The sequence below is a fragment of the Aptenodytes forsteri genome, unplaced genomic scaffold (genome assembly GCF_000699145.1).
Source record: "Aptenodytes forsteri isolate BGI_AS27 unplaced genomic scaffold, ASM69914v1 Scaffold309, whole genome shotgun sequence".
NCBI lineage: Eukaryota > Metazoa > Chordata > Aves > Sphenisciformes > Spheniscidae > Aptenodytes > Aptenodytes forsteri.
In genome coordinates this window covers 4,745,301-4,763,733 of record NW_008795857.1, presented here as the reverse complement: position 1 = coordinate 4,763,733, position 18,433 = coordinate 4,745,301, and the positions used below count along the sequence as shown (strand labels likewise).

General features: G+C 39.7%; 1 protein-coding gene across 1 annotated transcript in view; it reads left to right on the top strand.

Annotated features, from left to right (window-relative positions):
- LTBP1 (latent transforming growth factor beta binding protein 1) overlaps positions 1-18,433 on the top strand; it is a 147,397-nt gene that overhangs the window by 120,859 nt on the left and 8,105 nt on the right. Inside the window, exons 22-26 of the mRNA XM_009283777.2 lie at positions 836-1,018; positions 2,343-2,429; positions 5,515-5,643; positions 6,951-7,091; positions 9,425-9,595. Of these exons, the coding sequence (XP_009282052.1) occupies positions 836-1,018; positions 2,343-2,429; positions 5,515-5,643; positions 6,951-7,091; positions 9,425-9,595 (711 nt within the window). The remainder of the gene's footprint in view (positions 1-835; positions 1,019-2,342; positions 2,430-5,514; positions 5,644-6,950; positions 7,092-9,424; positions 9,596-18,433) is intronic.

The window sequence follows — 18,433 nt, the reverse complement described above, 5'->3', positions numbered from 1 at the left end:
GAGGTCTGCAAACATAGGTATTTCTTTTCAAACTCGCTTCTTGGTGTACTTTAGGAATATTGCTTTAGAAAGGTCTTTGTCTATTAATAGGGTTTTTTATTGGATCTATGGGAGAGACTATTTTGCCTCCAGTGCCTATAAATATGGTGAGAGGACCTACTCAACTGCTAAAGGCAGAAAATCTGACTTCTTGGCTGGATGCCTATTTTAAAGTAAAGCCTATTTTAAAGTAAAGCCCAGAGTCAGTTAACTTGACATCTGCATCATATTCCTCTGCTTACTGTGGAGTCAGTTAGTTCCTTTTGCAAAAATCATAAAGGGCCTTGTTTTCAAGTGTGGAACATGCTTTTTTCCCAGTCAAATTAAAAGGGGCTGGAAATGTTCATTCTTTTGAAAATCAGGCCTTTTCAGTTTGTGCCTTAGCTCCTTTATCTGTAAAATTAGGTTGTAATGTTTGCTCACCTCTGCGAAGAGCTTCAAGCTTCATACATGAAAAGCACTGTGTCAGTAGTTGGGCACGGGAGTTAGATAGTTGAGCATGAGACCAAGTAGTTCATGCATTGCTTAAAAATGAAAGAAGTAGAAACATGAAGAATCCCTTTGAGGCCAACTTGGACAACAGGTCTGAAAAAGTCAAAGGAAGGTTATAAACTTCCATAATTCTTCCTAAGAACAAAAAAGTTAAACCAAAATTTGTACTTAACCATTTTCTTCCCTGCCTGACAATGCTGCTCTAGACTGTGGTGAAACAGGTACTGTGGCTCTCCTGATTCTCCCGTAAAACTGATTCATTTCACATGTCATCTTCCATGCTTTGTTTTCTTTTTGCCTTTAGAATTACCAATAGAGGCTGATCAACATGAAGATGGAAAGAAGGAGTGCTACTACAATCTGAACGATGCTAATTTCTGTGACAATGTGCTTACATCCAATGTAACCAAACAAGAATGCTGCTGTACCTTGGGTGCTGGCTGGGGTGACAACTGTGAAATCTTCCCATGCCCTGTCTTTGGAACTGGTAAGAGGAGGCCTTCTGCCCCTTTGCACACTCTCAAAGCGTTGTGTTTGTGTTAACAGTAATCTGCTTTGCCTTCAGAGAAGGCTTGCCCATTAAATCCCTTATTCTGTAGTATTTAGTCATGACTTATCCATGGGAGACTTCCACGGAGGAAAAGTTAATAGGAATATTTCATACCTGGTGTAAATCCATTGGCTTCACTGCAGTTACCCTAGGGATAAAAACAGCCTGTTACTGAACAGCATTATCTCCAACTGATTTTAAACAAAGATGGATTCTCACAGAAGCTTTTTCCAGATGCTATGGTAACATGTTAGATTTTTTCCACAAGCTGGAAAACAAAGGTAAGCATTACAGTGGTTTTGAGTCTGCAGCTATTCTTTGTAATGTTGTTTCCACAGCACTATGAATTACTGATGTATATTATGATGTTATTTTCACATTTTGTTACTGAACAATTCAGTTAATCATGTTGTCTGCAGACCATTGTTTAACCTGTAAATATTAAATTAGAAAAACATAGCCATATGATATTTGTCACAAATATTGAAAACGGCACTTGAAACATAAACAGTGATGGCTGAAATTCAGAATCCAGCTGGAAAATAATCATGTAAGAGAGAACATGTGTAAACTTTTTGAGATTAAATGCTAAAGATTACTTTTCACACAAATGTATCATCATGTTTAATTCCTGTTTTAACTGTACTTTAGAATCAGTGAAACTGAAACGAAATGCGTTATGAAAAGAGCCTCTCTACTTGGATAGATTTATTTGATTCTGTATCGTCTCCGAGACACTTTAAATAATTTCCCGCTGTAATCCACACCATGTTCTCCTGTTGCAGTCAATTACTGTTTTTCCTGCATAAGGACTGCAGAATGTGGACAGGGGTTTGTATCTCAGTTGGGGTATGTCTAGATTGCAGCTTGCAGTATAGCTCAGAGAGGCCCACGCTAGCTTTAATTAAGATAATTTGGCTACCGGTATTGTTATAACTGCAGTGCACCATGAAACCCAGTAAGGACTACATTTTCCTGCCAAGGAGCAAGAGAAATTAGTTTGCATGGAGCTCTGTCATGCTGTGGGTACCCTAGCTAGGTTTTTCAAAGCTAGCGCTACAAACTGAGAGCAGGGGAAAGTCTGGCTTGTAGCATTAGCATCCCCCGTTTAGCAGAAGGTGTGCATGACTGCCTGATAGATGTGAATAAGGCAAAACGTTGCCTCAGATTTCTCAAAATACCCTGAAACACATATGTAACACGTACATATGTGAGTAACTTTTTCTTAACAACACAATTTTTTGTTTTCTCTTTCTCCTAGCTGAATTTACTGATTTGTGTCCTGAAGGAAAAGGTTTCATTCCCTCTGGAGAATCATCTTACGGGCTTCTTGCTCAGAATTACAAAGGTCGGTACTGACTTGTATGAAGTTTATTTCAGAAGTTCTGGTAGTTGACTGACTAGAAATGTGAGCCAGCAATGTAAACATACTAATTCAAATTTTATTAGGTGACAAAACCAGCTTGTGATATGAAACATTACTGAAAATCATCGTTTGACAGATTGTTAAGAATGTCAGTTATATAGTCTGTGTGATAGTCTGGTTTAATTTATACTAAGTGCTATAAGTGAGAGTAGGTACTGAGACCACAAACCTCAAATACTCATTTACATATGAAATACAAAGCCACCTTAAATTTGTAAATAAATGTATGGGGAGTTGGGAGAGAGAAAAAAAGTTCTGTTAAACATTAGACTTACAAGTGAGAATGGATATAAAAACTGAAGAGAAGTTCAGCAACGATGTTCTTATTACAGAACTTCATGAAATAAGTATTGAACAAAAGATTGTAGGGAAATGCAAGTGACAGAAGGGGTTTGTGGGTGTGGGTGGGAGGGAGTTTGCATCACTAAGAAGGAAGAGTGAGATCAACGAATTCCTTTTTAAGTTTCAGAAGTAGCCATCAATATTAACAAATTGTGAAATTAATTTTACTTTGCATAAACACACTGTATTTGTGTTAGCTAAAATGAAGTCAACGTATTATCTTTGGGTTACATAGCAGCTACAGGGTCTTTAGAAAAGCACACACATTTTATATATTTGTTCCTATTGGAATTGCTGTTTTACAAATCAAGAACTAAATGTAGAAAGTACTGTGTGTTCATATCACATAAAAATGCAGTAAAATTTAGTATTTTTAAAAGACCTTAATAGAGGCATAGTATCACATGGTTGGTAGATAAGCATTTGTCAGAGTTGCTTCTAGCTAAATCACTAATCTGTCAGACCTAATTCTGAGAGATGACAAAAACTGGTGGGACTTTAAAAGATTGTCACATGTACTTTTGCAAACTGTCCTTCCTCACTGACTAGGACACTACTAGGTCAGTTTTCCTGTCAAGTTAGTGAGTAGACCATGGTTGAGTTCAGTTCTCTGTCCTACTAGTATCTTTTTGTGTTATCCTCAGCAGGTGTTTCTTTGCACCTGGAAGTGCATGGGACATGGAAAAGATACTAAAGATTAGAAGGCACTAATACCCAGATTAATTCAAACTCGTGGGCATTTAAATGGGGTAACTCATGTAAGACCTCCACTCTCTGGAGGTGTCGCTTTGTCCACCAACTTGGAGGAGAGAACGAAGTGCCATGGGATGAATCCCGACCTGAGACTGATGGCAGCAGGGACCAGTGTTGGACAGACTGACAATTTACATCTAGACAAGTCAGAACACTGTCACAGAGCTCATCTTAAAGGACCTAATACTCTCTGAGAGTATTTTTATTCAGGGATTAAGTGTGTTGTTTATCTTTGCAGATCTAAGATTTCTGTATATCTTTGCAATGTAGATTTGGGACATGCTGTGTGTGCAGTATGTCCAAATGTGTCTCAGAGAAAATCTGCATTGTTTTTGTTGTGCTACCTCAGGGTTGATAATATCTCTAGCTGCCATAAATATTGAAGTGTGGAAATAGTTCATGTGGAAATATCTTCCACAAATCCTTGCCATAATAAGACTTTTTCTGTTTTCAATGTTTATTTTGTAATAACTGTAGGAATGGCACAAAGGACAAATAATAAATGGACAAGTACTTTCAGTAACTGTTACACTAACTCATATGTTCCTGTTGCTTTTGTCCACAAGCTTCTGCTTGTAGGAGCAACTCCTGTTTTCTTAATTGGAATTATCTGTCAGAAGTGAATATACTCAGCTAGCCTTCCTTGACTCTACTTCCAGGCTTTCCCATTTTTCCCCAGACACAAATCCATGTTCCACAGGGAAAAGGCAGATGTGTACATGACATTTCTTATTAATCTTTGCATTGTTCTTGCTGCTAAACAGTCAAAATATTTAATGTTTGAAGCCACTTAGTGGCTGCAAGAGTGGCTGTAAAACTAAGTAGCTTTGTAGCACTTCCAGTTCTTCTGGAAAAAGTAACCATTTGAATAATTAACCTTTAAAACTGCTGTACAGCTGGAAATTACAGCTTTGGGCTAAAATCTGTGTTGCCCCAGAGTAAATGGGGAGTAAATCTATAGAAGACAGTGGATTAAGACAACTGGTATTGAGAGGAGAATCACCTACTTTACATTGTGCTTTTTATTGCCATTTTTAATACCAGCCTAGATTTAACAGACTATTCTAGGTAGGTCTAGCAAATGAAAAGTAGGCTGGAAAAAAGGAAGTGAATGGAATTCCAAGAGTAACAAATACATAAATACAAGACTGGGAAAAAATGTGTACAATAGTGAAAAGCTATATATGAGCTGGCATATATTTTCCATGAAACCTCCCTTACATTTAGCCTCATTTGAAAGTGTGGTAGATTCTCTTTGTCAGCTGTCACTAGGTCTATAGTAGTTGCAGCCTTATATTTAGCAACAGACACAATTGTTCCTACATGGTGGGAAGTCTCCACAGAAGTTGTGCATATAGCTTTGAAAAACGAAGTCACAAGCAGTGGAGATACGAAGATTCCCTACCATGCACAGCAGAGTCACCAAACTGTGTGGAGAGAGGAGAGCAGTCACAAAGTCCATCCATAAGCATAACTGCTTAGTTAGTTTTGTAATTAGCTAGTGTGATTAAATTAGATCCATGGTGGGAATCCCTTGGGTAAAGCAAATTATATTGGAAAATACAGGCCATATTCTTCATCTGTTTTGCTTGGAGCTAAGAGTAATGTGGTACCAAACGAAAGAAAAGGGAGCTGCAGATTCTTCTGGTCTCTGTGTGCCACAGGACTTACTCTGACAAGGGAAAGGGAAGGTCATGGTCTACCAGTTTTCCCTTTCCCATTCTGGCTACGAGCACATCGTAGCCTCTTCCATGCCAGGTTTTTTTTTCCTGTGGGTATCTGTGCTCCTGGGGCCCTCTGTTTAAAGTGAAGTTTGCTTGAACAGAGAAGTGTACAGGCTTTATTCTGTCTTGCTCCTCTGTGTGGCCTCATAATAATTATGGTAACACAGCCTTTAATGTTTTCTCCCCAGATGCTGATGAATGCCAACTCTTTGGACAAGAAATCTGTAAAAATGGCTTCTGTTTGAATACACAGCCAGGTTACGAGTGCTACTGCAAACAAGGCACATACTATGACCCTGTTAAGCTCCAGTGCTTTGGTAAGTTTATTTAAAGTGGTCTTGTCACTATAATGGTATGCAGATGGGCAAAACAAGCAGACTCCCATCAGAACTGCGGTATTCCCAGCAAGGGGAGGAACACCGGGCCTCCGAACTCCTGTAGCAGCTTTTTAAGAGGCACTGGGTCATTTCCCTTCCCTTCTGCTTGGCGGGGCAGCAATTCTGGCTGACATGGCAATGGCATGTAGAGCAGGGTTTGCTTTATTTGCTTCCTTTCTCAGCAAATTGCTCCCAGGAGTTTGCATCTCCAAAACAGCCCCTTATGATCCTTTGAGTGCATATTCTAGAGCTGGTACCACCATTTATGCAGGCAGCATAAAGTGATCGGAGGTGGCTCCCTCCTTATATGCACACTGCTGCTTCACTCTGCCAAGGTACAATTTAGCCTTCTGTTCTTTGTACATGGGGTGAGCAGTGAAAGCCCGTATGTTGAAGCTCACCTTTCATTTGGTAAGTGTGCTGGTTTTACTATAATTAATCAAATTAACGCAGATTTTTCTTTTCAAGGACAGGTATTTTCCACAAGGAGTTAATATGCAATGTGAAATTACAGTTCAGGTCATTGATAAGCCCGTTTTAGTCTGCACAACCTTGTACTCCTTTGGTTCTGGTATTCATCTGAAAATTACTCATAACTGTGACCCTGGCTTTTGCTCTGTAAGCAGAAAACCATGTGTAATGTGCAGAATAGCATAATGAAAGGAAGTAATTTTTGCAACCGCAATAAGAGAGCCTTTCACCGTGGGATTCTCTGGTTGTTCTTTACAAAGGGTGGGGTTTTTGCTGATTTAATGTAATTTATTTGAAGTAAAATGGCCTGCTCTTCCTTTTGAGCTAAATTTCTGCTTTTCCTCTCCAAGACAAACTAAGGAATAGAACTACTGTGGCTAGATAAGGTGATCCCTTCTCCTGACCACCTCATGAAGAGTCTCAGAGAGTATGCCCACCTCTAATGCCTGCTGGTACTGTCCTAAAGGGGTAGGAACGTGGGAAGCGGCTGCAGCTGTGCTGGATGCAGGGTATGCCTGGCACTCCAACCCCCCCAACAAGCCTCCTCATCCAGATGCTCCCTAGTACTTGAGGTTTAGAGGTCAGCATCCTGCTGATCTGTCTGTCCTTCTCCATGGGCACAGGCAGGATTTTGCTGCCAGCAATTGGTATTTGTGGTAATTAACAGAAGCCATGCAGGGAAATCTGCTCCTAATATAGGAAAATATAAACATGGATTAACACAATGCGACTACTTTGTGCTGGCTCTCCTTGATACATTTCCTTCCATTTTAAAGACACGGATGAATGTCAGGACCCAAACAGCTGTATTGATGGCCAGTGCATTAACACAGAAGGATCTTACAACTGTTTCTGTACACACCCAATGGTTCTGGACGCAACAGAAAAGCGATGCATCAGACCAGCAGATTCAAGTGGTATGATCCATTATACATATTACTGAAGTGAGTACACCTCTACGAGGTGGTGCTGACATGGCTATAGACCCCAGTAAGCTTAGACTGGGTCATGCTTGGATGAGCCTGCTCTTTTGGAGGATTTTGGAAGGCAATGCTTGGACCATCACCTGTTGATCCAGAAGGCATCGTGATGTAGGACTCCACAGGGCTCCACTTTGCCAATGCAGACAGGAGATTGCTGGAATTATTAACGAGATTAGGCTTGGGCTGGGGAGTCTTCAGTCCCCTGATTCACCAGCTCTGTGTCTGCCTCGTCCAGCCTCATAGGTAACGAGGCACAGCTTGCTTGCTGTCTCACTAAGGCTGGGGTTTGGCTGTGGGCTAACTCTGGAGATTCAGTTCCGAGTGAGTGACTGCTTCTAACAAAGCAAGGAATAAAACCAGGAATAACAGGATATAGGAGGAAATAGCTGAAATTGTATCTGTGCTTTCAATTGATTAATATTGAGGGTACATCGAGCTCACATTTTCAAGCTGTGGGCTGCAGCACCACTGCTGAAGTAAGGTTTTTGCATGTTCTTTTAATTTCAGTAGACACTGATTTCAGAAAAAATGTTAGATATTATGAGATTCTTAGAAACGTCTCAGAAACCTAGGGCATTATGCAGTCTGCACAGCTTTGTCTATGCCACACACATCTTTGAAAGAAATGTTACAATGGGTTTGATTAATATTGGCACTGTATAGCCATAAATCCAGACCTCTGGTCCCTGCAACTTGCAATGAATTTTCCTAAGATGCTTCTGTGAAAGGAAATGGGAATACAGACTGAGTGCCTGCTTTAGTCACTCCAAATTATAAGACTGATACTTTTGAGGAGTAACGTGGTCATCCTCTTGCCTGAAACTGTGAAAGAACCACAGCACTTCTATTGTTCAATCTTCAGTTAAGCAAACCAAGAGCAGTATTGTCCTTTGGGTTCATCTAGGATGTGAAGAGAATGCAAAGGCCCAAAGGGTCTTCCGTCGTGCGACATTGGCCTGATACAGCAATGATGATCTCACCCAGCACAAAGTGCTCAAGCCTTGTATCACTACTGGCAATGTCCTCCCTAACGCAGAGGAGGAGGGGGCAGGCTGGTTCTTTTGCTGCCAGCAGAATTTGGAGTTGGTTGCGGAGACCCACTGCTGCTCTTCACTGTGTGTTCCGGCAAGTTCTTAGTAGAATAGGTATCTAAATTCTGATCACCTTTGCGCTTTCAGAACTCACCGTTTTACTCTTGAGCTAGGTTTCAATTCTATACTCACCCATGCACCAGTGCATCATGTAAAAATGCAGTTAATAGACATGCACAGACAAAACAGAACCTTGGTTTGTGACAACACTCATTTTTCACTCTATGTTGGAACAAAATCAAAACCTTGCCAATGTCTTTACAAAACAATTGTGCTGAGGTTTTTACATTCCAAGTGGAAGATTAAGTTTACAGTTCCTCTCCCTCTGATCAGCAGTGATCAGAGATTGCTAGGACTAGGAATTGTTCCTACTGAGATCTTTGTCAGAACTAGTATGCCTTTGAAATATTCCAGCTTTGACAAAAATACATGTTTTTGTTAATGTTCATAAGAATGTGACAGTAGTTCACAGCAGTATTCTGTCTCTAACAATAGCTGTAAGTGGATGATTAGGGACTAGAAGAGCAGATAAACAGTACTTCTCACCCTCCCCAGCACACTCACAGCCTCCAGCTATTTTCAGCTCAGGGGATTTCCTGAGCCTGATGTAGTTTGTCTGTTTAGTTAATGGGATTCTCTTCCAAGTATTTGTCCGGTCTCCCGTTGAGCCCATGTAAAATTTTTGTTCAGCTCTGCCCTAGCTGTAAAAGTTCTTTCAGATGCCATTGATGGCAATATAAGAAAAGCAAAGTAACAACTGTTAAAGATTCATTCCGTGGATGGAGTTCCCCAAATATTCACCCCTGTCCTAACACTGGTTTTTGTCAAGCTCTGTTAACTTCCATGAGAGCAGAGCTGAGTCAGTGTTAAGCGTTCAGCAATGACTACTGATTTAGGAAGTTTTATTTCTTGGGTGTCCAACCCAATGTGCTTTTAAGTTGGCCTAATAGCACCAAATCAGAACCTTTTAAGATTTTTGCAAAGCTGAACACTCAAGGGATGAGCCACCTCAGGCACTTAAAAATGGTCATGACTTCTAAGCTTAAATTTGTATTCAGCGAAGTCTGTAAAGCTAGGTTATTTTTCCAATCTAAGTTTAGAAAACTCTGCATTATGCAAGTATCTTATTTAAAAAACTGTGCTGCAATGATGATCTAATACGGTCTTCTCCATCAGAACAAACTGAAGAAACTGAGGTCTACCAGGATCTTTGCTGGCAGCATCTAAGTGATGATTTTGTTTGTAGCCGACCTCTGGTTGGAAAGCAGACGACGTATACTGAGTGCTGTTGCCTATATGGTGAAGCCTGGGGCATGCAGTGCGCACTGTGTCCTATGAAAGAGTCAGGTAAGGAAACGTACATGTCAATTCTTGGAATGAAATCTGAAATACTTAATCAGTTTAATCCCTTGTATTTCTACTAGGGCTACTAACATAAGAAAGAACAAAAAAACCTAACCCTTCAAGAACTAATGGAAATTTTTCTCATTAATTAAGGGGAAATCATTACAGTCTAGATTTTGAAAATGTAGCTGCTTTTATTTTTTGGCACTTACAGGACCTGTTTCCTTCAGGTGGAACTATCAGTGATTGGCAATTTAGAACCTTGGTGGAAACAGGAGGGCATTTTAAGGGTAGCATTGTTCCTTAACATGACTGACAAATTAAAAACCATCTACGAAAATACAGATGCAGTTCATGTGCACACACACGCATGGTACTCAACGGGCTACTCAACGGGCTACATAACTTTTGGATTTTTGTTGCTGCTGTTATACATTCAGATGCATTTTTCAGTGTGATATTCTGCCAGGCTGGCTGCAATTAGATGTGTTTGCTTGATAAGGATCTGGTAAGTTGTGGTTTAGAATCACTAAACCTATCAAAGCATGAGTTGTTGTTGCATGTTATATTAGTTATAGCATGGCTATATGCTCAGATGTTATGAAATGTATAGATGAGCAATTTAAGATAGATAAGGATAGATAAGGGAAATGGAGTACCAATAAGGACTGAAGATTTTCCAGGGAATATAACTTAACGTTAAAGAAAGCTGACTGACAGTCATACTTTTCAAAGACTGTATTTTGTTTACATGTTTAGAAATTAGACATTGTTCCAAGATATTTCAGGTAGAAGCTTCTTCTTGTGGTGACTACAAAAGCTAAATGGATATAGAGAGAAATGGTGTCGTTGGCACACAGACTTAGTTCTAGGGACTGGAGAAGAGACCAGTGGAAGCAGCACAGGTGTGTGTCATGCTGTGCCTAGGATATGTCAGCCCTGGTATACACAGTCTGGTACCATACTAACTTCTTCCCCCATATAAACTATTCCAAGGCCTAGTTTGGATGTAGCTTTCTTACTACAAATGTGTCTTTCAGTAGTATGGTTTTCCATGTAGGAATACTGTGCTACACTAGTAAAGCATTTTATTCTGATCATACCTGGATTTTTACTTGAGCTTGTGTTACTCTAACCATAATGTTGTGGCTAAAGCAGTACATGTTTTACTTGTACCAAGAACCCTGGAGTTAAAACTACATAGAAAAGCTCAGTGAAGCATTAGTGTGGTTGTTTGTGTCTGCTTGGGTTTTATGTTTTTATAATTTACTTGCAAGGTCCCTGAACCTGTTCTTATAGATCTTTACTTGTTTGAGTTTGCTTTGGAAGTGCAGCAACTGAAAAAAGCGCCTGATTTTGATGATGTTGGCTGGAGTAAGTGCTGGCTGATGCTTGCCCCAGAAAGAGACTGAAGAAGAAAAACAGGGCATGACAGCAGCTTGATTTATAAGATATGGAAATCTCTGAAATGTCTTTGTCAGAACAGATCTTACAGGATGACATTCCCAGGCATCGAATTACTACACTTGCTAGAATAACAATTGCAATAGAATGAAATGTAATAGTAAAAAACCAAACCAAAACAAAACAGGGCAATAGCTAATAGCAAGAATTGTTGCTATGACCTGGAGCTCCTCAGGTGGAAAGATAGAGCAGAATAAAATTTTTCTTTGTATAAAGTTCATCACATGGTGACAGTGACCCATCTGTGTCATGCAAGCATGCAATCCTGGGAGAAGGAAGGAAAGCTGTTCCCAGTAGAGAGAGTTCAGGTAGGTACGAGACTTGCTTCTGAAGATTTCTAGCTAGTTACAGTTAAAGCAGGATAAATCTGAAAAGGAACAGAGAAGGACTACAAAGATGGTCAGGGAATGGAGAACCTGTCTTACAAGGGAAGATGAAAAAAGCCAAGCCTAGATGCAGAGCGAAGGCTACAAATGGTAAGACTCTCCACTACATATCCTATCATGGAGGATTCCCACAAGCTTTTAAGTTAAATAACAGTGCTGATGTGAGGAAAAAAATTGGAACAAGTTCAGTCTGAACATATTTAGGCTTGAAATTAGATGGATTTTGATCATTAGGACCACAGGATTCTGGAGCAGCAATCCTGCGACAGCAGTGGCGTGCAGATCCCAACTAGCTCTATGAAGAAACCTGAGAAATTAATTAAAAAAATGACATAAATGTTCCTGATGGATAACATGATGCTAAATGTCACTTGGATGACCCTCAGTCAAAGCTGAAGAGCATTATGTTGGATCATAACATCTTTCTTCCTCCAGACATAAGATAATTTTTATGTGAAGTTTAACATGCATTGCAAACTATCTGCTTTAACTGAAACTACGAGGCATACTTTGATCCCAAATACATCATTATAGATTGGAACATAGATGGTTAAAAAAATGAAAGCATATTGAATCTTTATTATGTCAGAACAAACATACAAGCTTACATTTCTTAGTGGAGGTGGTATATGCTCACGTGTCCTCGCACACACGTGCACGCACACACACAGAAACCTGGAAGCCTTTCTCTGTTTTCAGGAACATTTACCGAGAAAAATTTAAAGCTGACTGAACTGAATAAATGATTCATTTGACATGTCTTCAGTTTGTAGTATTTAAAGTGATATCATTGGCTCGAGAGAGTGCTTTCACACCTCTGGGCCAGCAGGTCACAGGTTCAAGTCCTGGCTGGGGAACCTGGAATTTCTCCGGTTTTAAATACTTGTGTATTGTGTTGGCCAGATTTACTACTGAAGGTGTTTGCTTATTTCCCAAGTTAGGGGCATTCTGAAGATTTGTAACACATGTTATAGAAGACCTGGGGATGTGAAAAGCATTATCACCAGAAGACTTTCACCATGAAATAGGATGGATCATAGAACGGATCATTCACTGATCTGTGGTTTTCTTTTACCTTGTTTATACTCCTCTTGAATTTGAGGATCTAGATGCTGCACTTAGAAAGAAGGAAATACAGACCACCATAAGTGATACATTTGCAAGTCCCTTCTAGAACAAATTCACGCTTTAACAAAAATAACCTCTAACTTTTGTGTCCCAGCTTTTCTTGAAAGCACTTCCATTTTTCATGACAAGATTTAAATGTCCTGTTTAAGTAGCATCCAGCATAAAACCAGCGGGAAGATAGAGAACTTTGATAAGAATTGATCCATATAAATGAAAAAGAAATCCAGCCCTTCATCAGCATGAAACCAGAATTTAAGTAGTTGCTAGGATTTCTAAAAACTACTAAGGGGTGCTTGATCAAACAAACCCCACTGAAAATGACACTAAACATCAGAGCCTGAGACAAAAATAAGTAGCACCTGTTGAAGTATTGCAACTGAACAGTGACATCTTAACAACAGTAAGACTGATAAGTATTTTGATGACAACATCAAGGAACAAACTCAAAACACTTAGTTCAAAATCCTGATCAAAATAGCGCAAACATGAACTGTAGTGATGTGATTGAGTACATCTTACTTGTACAAACAATTTTGCGGGGCATGCCTCCTTGTCATTAAACAAAGGAAGCAAAGACAGATTGCTTTCAATTACATTGGTTCTAATGTTATGATCTTATGATATCATCATAGTACAGATAAAGGCTTTCACAGATTGCATCCAATACCAAAATGTTAACTCCAGAAATGTATTCTCTCTGGGCTCGTTGTGGTGTTAGGCTGTACTTGCCCAAAGAACTTTTAGTAATTATCCTTAAGAAACCTCTGCGTTATTTGAGGTTTTTCATTTGCAATCTGCAATAATTGACCAATTGAGGAAAATTGGATACTTTTGTTTTAGATAACAAAAGCAAAACATCCTTTCTTCATTGCACCCACCCCAAAAAAAACACGTCAGGCAACCTGCCTTCAGAAGTTCTGCTTCCTTGGTCAATTTACTGTTAGTGCCCTAAGACCCAACTGTTTCCATCCGGAGTCCACGCTCTAGTAACTGGCAGCAGGACAGGCACCGATGGGTTTAGCACCTGGGTCAAAGCATCCATGCCAGAAAACAGAGCAACTGGCCAAGACTGAAAAAATCTGGAGTCTAAAATAAGGCCATACACATCTCATGTCAATCTGAACATGTAACACCTGAATTATAAACCTGCTGAGCCTCCAGAAGCTCCTGCGAGACCCTTATGGGACTGGAGTGGATTTTACACAAGGTATATTGTTACAGAGTACAGGAAATTTGAAGGGAGGAGATAGAAGTAACAGCTAGAAAATGTTGAGTAAGGTAGTGTGCTGGGGTCAGTGTTTAATTTAGGGAGACTGCCTATTTTCGTATTTGTAAAATGATCTTCAGAAACCTGTCCTGGAGTTTGTTATTGCAGTGCAGTACCACCTTTGTTTCAGTAACACCTTAGGATGCTAGGAAGGTGGAATTAGGTGCCCTTGAACTAAAGATATGCCAGTCTGTTAAGGAGGGTGCTTTCTCTTTCTCCTTCTGTAGGTGGCTGCCTGGAGAAGTTTTAATATGGAAAAAGGGGGTATGGTAGGACTGGGACTCTGCAGTTTTAACAGATGTTTTAATAACTATTTATTGGGGGGGGTGAACATTACTACATCTATAGCTAAGAACTTGTTGGTAGCCTGACTACTAAGATAATGTCATGAACACATTCTTAGGCAACTGTAAAAGACATCAGCATTCAGTTTATCAGCCTGCTTATTTGTGTAACCTTATACATACCTTGTACTCTTTTACTGTAAGTCTTAAGTTCTGGTAGTTTGTGGGTTTTTACGGAACCACTTTATGTTTAGAAGATCTGCAGAAAGGACTAGAACTCCAGTCCGTAGATGTCACAGATGTTCTGTGGGACTAGGAGTCACATAAAGAACTGCTGAAGACTCATGTTGTACTTGAAGTTTCTCTTTATCTCCACCTTAGCATTTGCAAAGCCCAAACTAGGAGAACACTGAGGTTAGTGGGTAACATGAATCATCTGGGGTGTTGTATCATGTAGGATTTCTCTTGGCCAACGTCATGGTTTTTTACACAGAAACCCACATCTGTGCTGGTCCTACCAGTTTCCCCTTCCATCAGGAAAAAGAAATAGGCACCTTGAGAGTTAGATTCCTCTGACCTGTTCTAGACGTCTACTTTAGGATGAGATGGTGTCCTAGAAGTGGTTATGTCTTTCCATGGACTAAAAAGGGACACTGGATGACTAATTCAGGTGCAGACCCTTGGAGATGCCTACATGTAGTTGTTGAATTCTAAGCCTTCTGGCAGGACAGATTGTTTGGACTGCATTTTTATTGCAAGGAACTCAGTGTATCCTTTGTAAACATTATGAGTTAGCTGTGGGCTGAGCTTTCACGTTATGAGAACATGGTGTTCCCTTCGAGTCCTGGCTTATGTCACTCATGAAGATATGGAAGTGCAGGGAAAACCAATGTGTGTAAAGGATGAGTTTCCATCTGTCCTCTTTTGAGATGGTAAAGATCAGTAGGGAGGCACTGGATTAATTTCTGGAGACCATTGTTCATCTTTCTCTTTAGGATGGCATTGTGTCTCCTTCCTTTCTGGTAAGGACTCTGGACAAATGGATTATCTTTTGGGCTCAAAACATTACAGTGATTGGGCCTTGAATATTCAAAGTCTTATGCTCAGTTGTGCAGATTTTTGGCTGCTTTCATTTCTGTTGATGAAGATTTTCAGTGCTTTTTCTGAACTTTAGGAAAGACATGTAGGGAATGCATGCTTTGGAAGGGTTTTCCTCATGGAACCTCACTTTCCAAGTGTACCTGGGAGTCAGCAAGGAATCAGAAAGCCATTTGCAAGGTTGTGGCAGAAACAATCTGACTCTTACTACAACTTTTAATAATCTACCTCGAGCAGTAGGAGAGAGGAGGTTGTTTTAGGAAATTTGAGCAGCCTTAGTTGAGGAACAAAATCAAGAGGATTTGAAATAGTCAGGTTGGTAATTACTTCAATTTTAACAAGAGTTTTACATCCACTGTGAGCTTTTCCTCAGTGATTTAATTTAGAGTATCTCCATGTGAGGATATGAATATCCTTCTTAACTCATGAAAAAAAAATCCTTTAAGACTGGTACCCTTCCCTTTCTCTTTAGCACCAAGAGTTGTAGAATATATATGAATGCTGTTCACCACGAACCTCAGCATCTGTTCATGGAGGATGTCAAATGATCTAAATGTAGAGCAGAAATATCTTCAGCTTTGGTTCACAGATGATGCAATCTCCTCAGAGAGTGTAAGTTTAACCAATTCAGACTGATGTCCAGAACCTCTGGTTGGGAAGGGGCGTATATTACATGTAATAAATGCTTTCTTGGCTTTGTCCTTCTCTCCAGTGATTTCTTCCATGGTGAAACTGTTGCATTCTTAAATAATTTGAAGGAACTGCCTTGGTGTTGATAGCTTTGGCTTCTTTTTTGTGTGTGTGATGGCGACAATTCTGAGGAGCTGGAACAGAAATAATGCTTGCTTTATGGGCAGGAGGTAGGATTGGCTGTGGTGCAGTTGTTTCATGGTTATGTCAGGAAAAGCTTTTTTATGTAATATTTTGCTTTAAATACATGAAATATGGAGTATTTTTTTCTGACTAGAGAATACAAATAAGGCCACACAGGCTTGCACAGTTACAACAACTGTATATGCAAATTCGATGCACGTTTGCACAGCTGCACTTGTGCTAACAAGCACCTAAAAGCCAGTCAGTCCATCCAATTTATGTTGCGTTGTCTCTGTCAGCCTAGCTTTCATCACCAGTTATGGCTAACATCTGTGCCAGTACGCATGTGCGTCTAACACGCTTATTTCATATGCACGCATCTGACTTAAAAAATGTCCTTTACATTTTTGGAAGCATACATCAGCTTCCTTTTATAATAGCTATCCTAAGTTATACAACAAGCTGTCTCAATGCTTCATTTGCAAGTTATGAGAAAAACTTAGAAACACATGGAGCAATGTAGACTAAATTATATTAAAAACACAAGTCTCTTTCCTCTTGAACCACAGTTGTATTGTCCCTGATCACAGCCAGGAGATGAGCGAGCAGGGAAAATAAATCCATCTAGAAAAAGGTTTTATCATTGATTGTGAATTACAGAAAATGAGGGGGTTTTGGTTTGTTTTTTTTTTACTTTACATGAAAGATTATTTTGCAAGTGAGCATTAATTTCTGTGACAAATAAAAATGCTTTTGTCATTCAGGGGTAGTTACAAATTTTCCCTTGCTCTCTGCCCTCTTACCGCCGCCTTGATCTGTCTCCTACTGTCATGTCCCTAGGGCAGTATCATGCTGCTCTCTCATTTGTATACTTGCTGCAACTTTCTGTGCACCAGTCATGCTTTTACCCACAAATCTTATGGCACTCTGTTCGTTTAGTTCCCTTCCCTGGAAAATTGCGACCAGCATAGAGCGCAGTGACCCAAAATACACTATTTTTAATTTGAACTGTAGGAACATAGCATAGCAAGGGGAAAAGTTTAAAACAACAGAAATTGTATGTACACATGTGTCTTGCCGTAACTTGTTCTGTCCTCCAGAGGGGGACTCTGATGGGTTCATTTTTCTCAGGCATCCAAGTCTCTAGTTCACCTTATTTCAAAACGCTGGTTCTCGTGATCTTTCCAGACTGTGGCCTCCCCAAATGCCTTTCAGTTTTTGTACTCTCCTCTCTGCCCAGCCTTTTCTTCCCTGGAAAAAAAAAAGGCAAGCTCAGCAAGGTGGCATAGATAACTTGCCATTGTTATTGGTCCTGAATGTCTACTGTTGGTTTCTTATGTGGGTTGCTGTTGCTCTCCTTGGGTTTATCTCCTGAGCACCTAGTAACTGAATCAACACATTACAAAAGTCTACACTACTTGGACAACTAAACAGAGCATACAGTATTAAGAGAGTAGTATAGGTAATTCCAAATCATCACAGTATGCATCAAAAAATGATATAAATTATATATAAGGAGTATAGGTGTATACATTCTAAAGTGACTTAAGACTATTAATGCTCTGTAAGCTTTTGTATTAAAGCTCTATATGCAAATAATGTATAATTTATTGAAATATTAGAGTGTATTAACAGTTAATTAAGCATAATCGACTTCAAGAGGTTAATGGATTATTACATTTATATGTATAGCCTTGTAGAAGACCTTGATATAGTTACAACTCCTTGTAACAGATACTAAGTTTACAATATGGCCTAAAACAGCTCTTCATCATTTTGTCGCCACTAATTTACTTATAAAGAGACCTAACAATGCAGACATCCACAACTTGATTGGCAAAGGACCAGTGTGGCAGGAAACAAGTTTCTATTGTCAATATTTCTTTATTCTTCTTTAGATAATAAACAACTTTGCATTGGCAAATGTGCAATATAAAATAGTCTTGCACAATCCTCAAACTACCCAACTCTCATGTACGTGAGAGGTCCAGCGCTATGGATTTTCAGGTGTTTTGACTGCTTCCTTCAGGAGGAAAAACATTGTTTTTACTACCAGTATCACAAAGTGCAAAATCAGCACTGAGTAATCTGAGAAGCCAATGTCCAGGTTCTGTCTAATCCTTTCCCTCAGATCACATTCACGTGGAAGAAGCAGTGATCCCTCAGACCTGCTCGTCTCGTCCCCTTGCCGTTCACTCACTGGTTTTGTGTGGTGGTTTCTTCCACACAGGCCAGATGAATTAGTATTTTGCGGTAGAGCATAGATTTCCTTTGCCAAGAACATTTGTGTGCATCTGTGAGAAGGTGCTTTTACGCTTCTGTGCAGCTTTTCTCTGTTTACGTATTAGAGCTCTTGGGCGTAATGAATAGCTCAACACAAAACAATGAAGGAGTCAGTCTG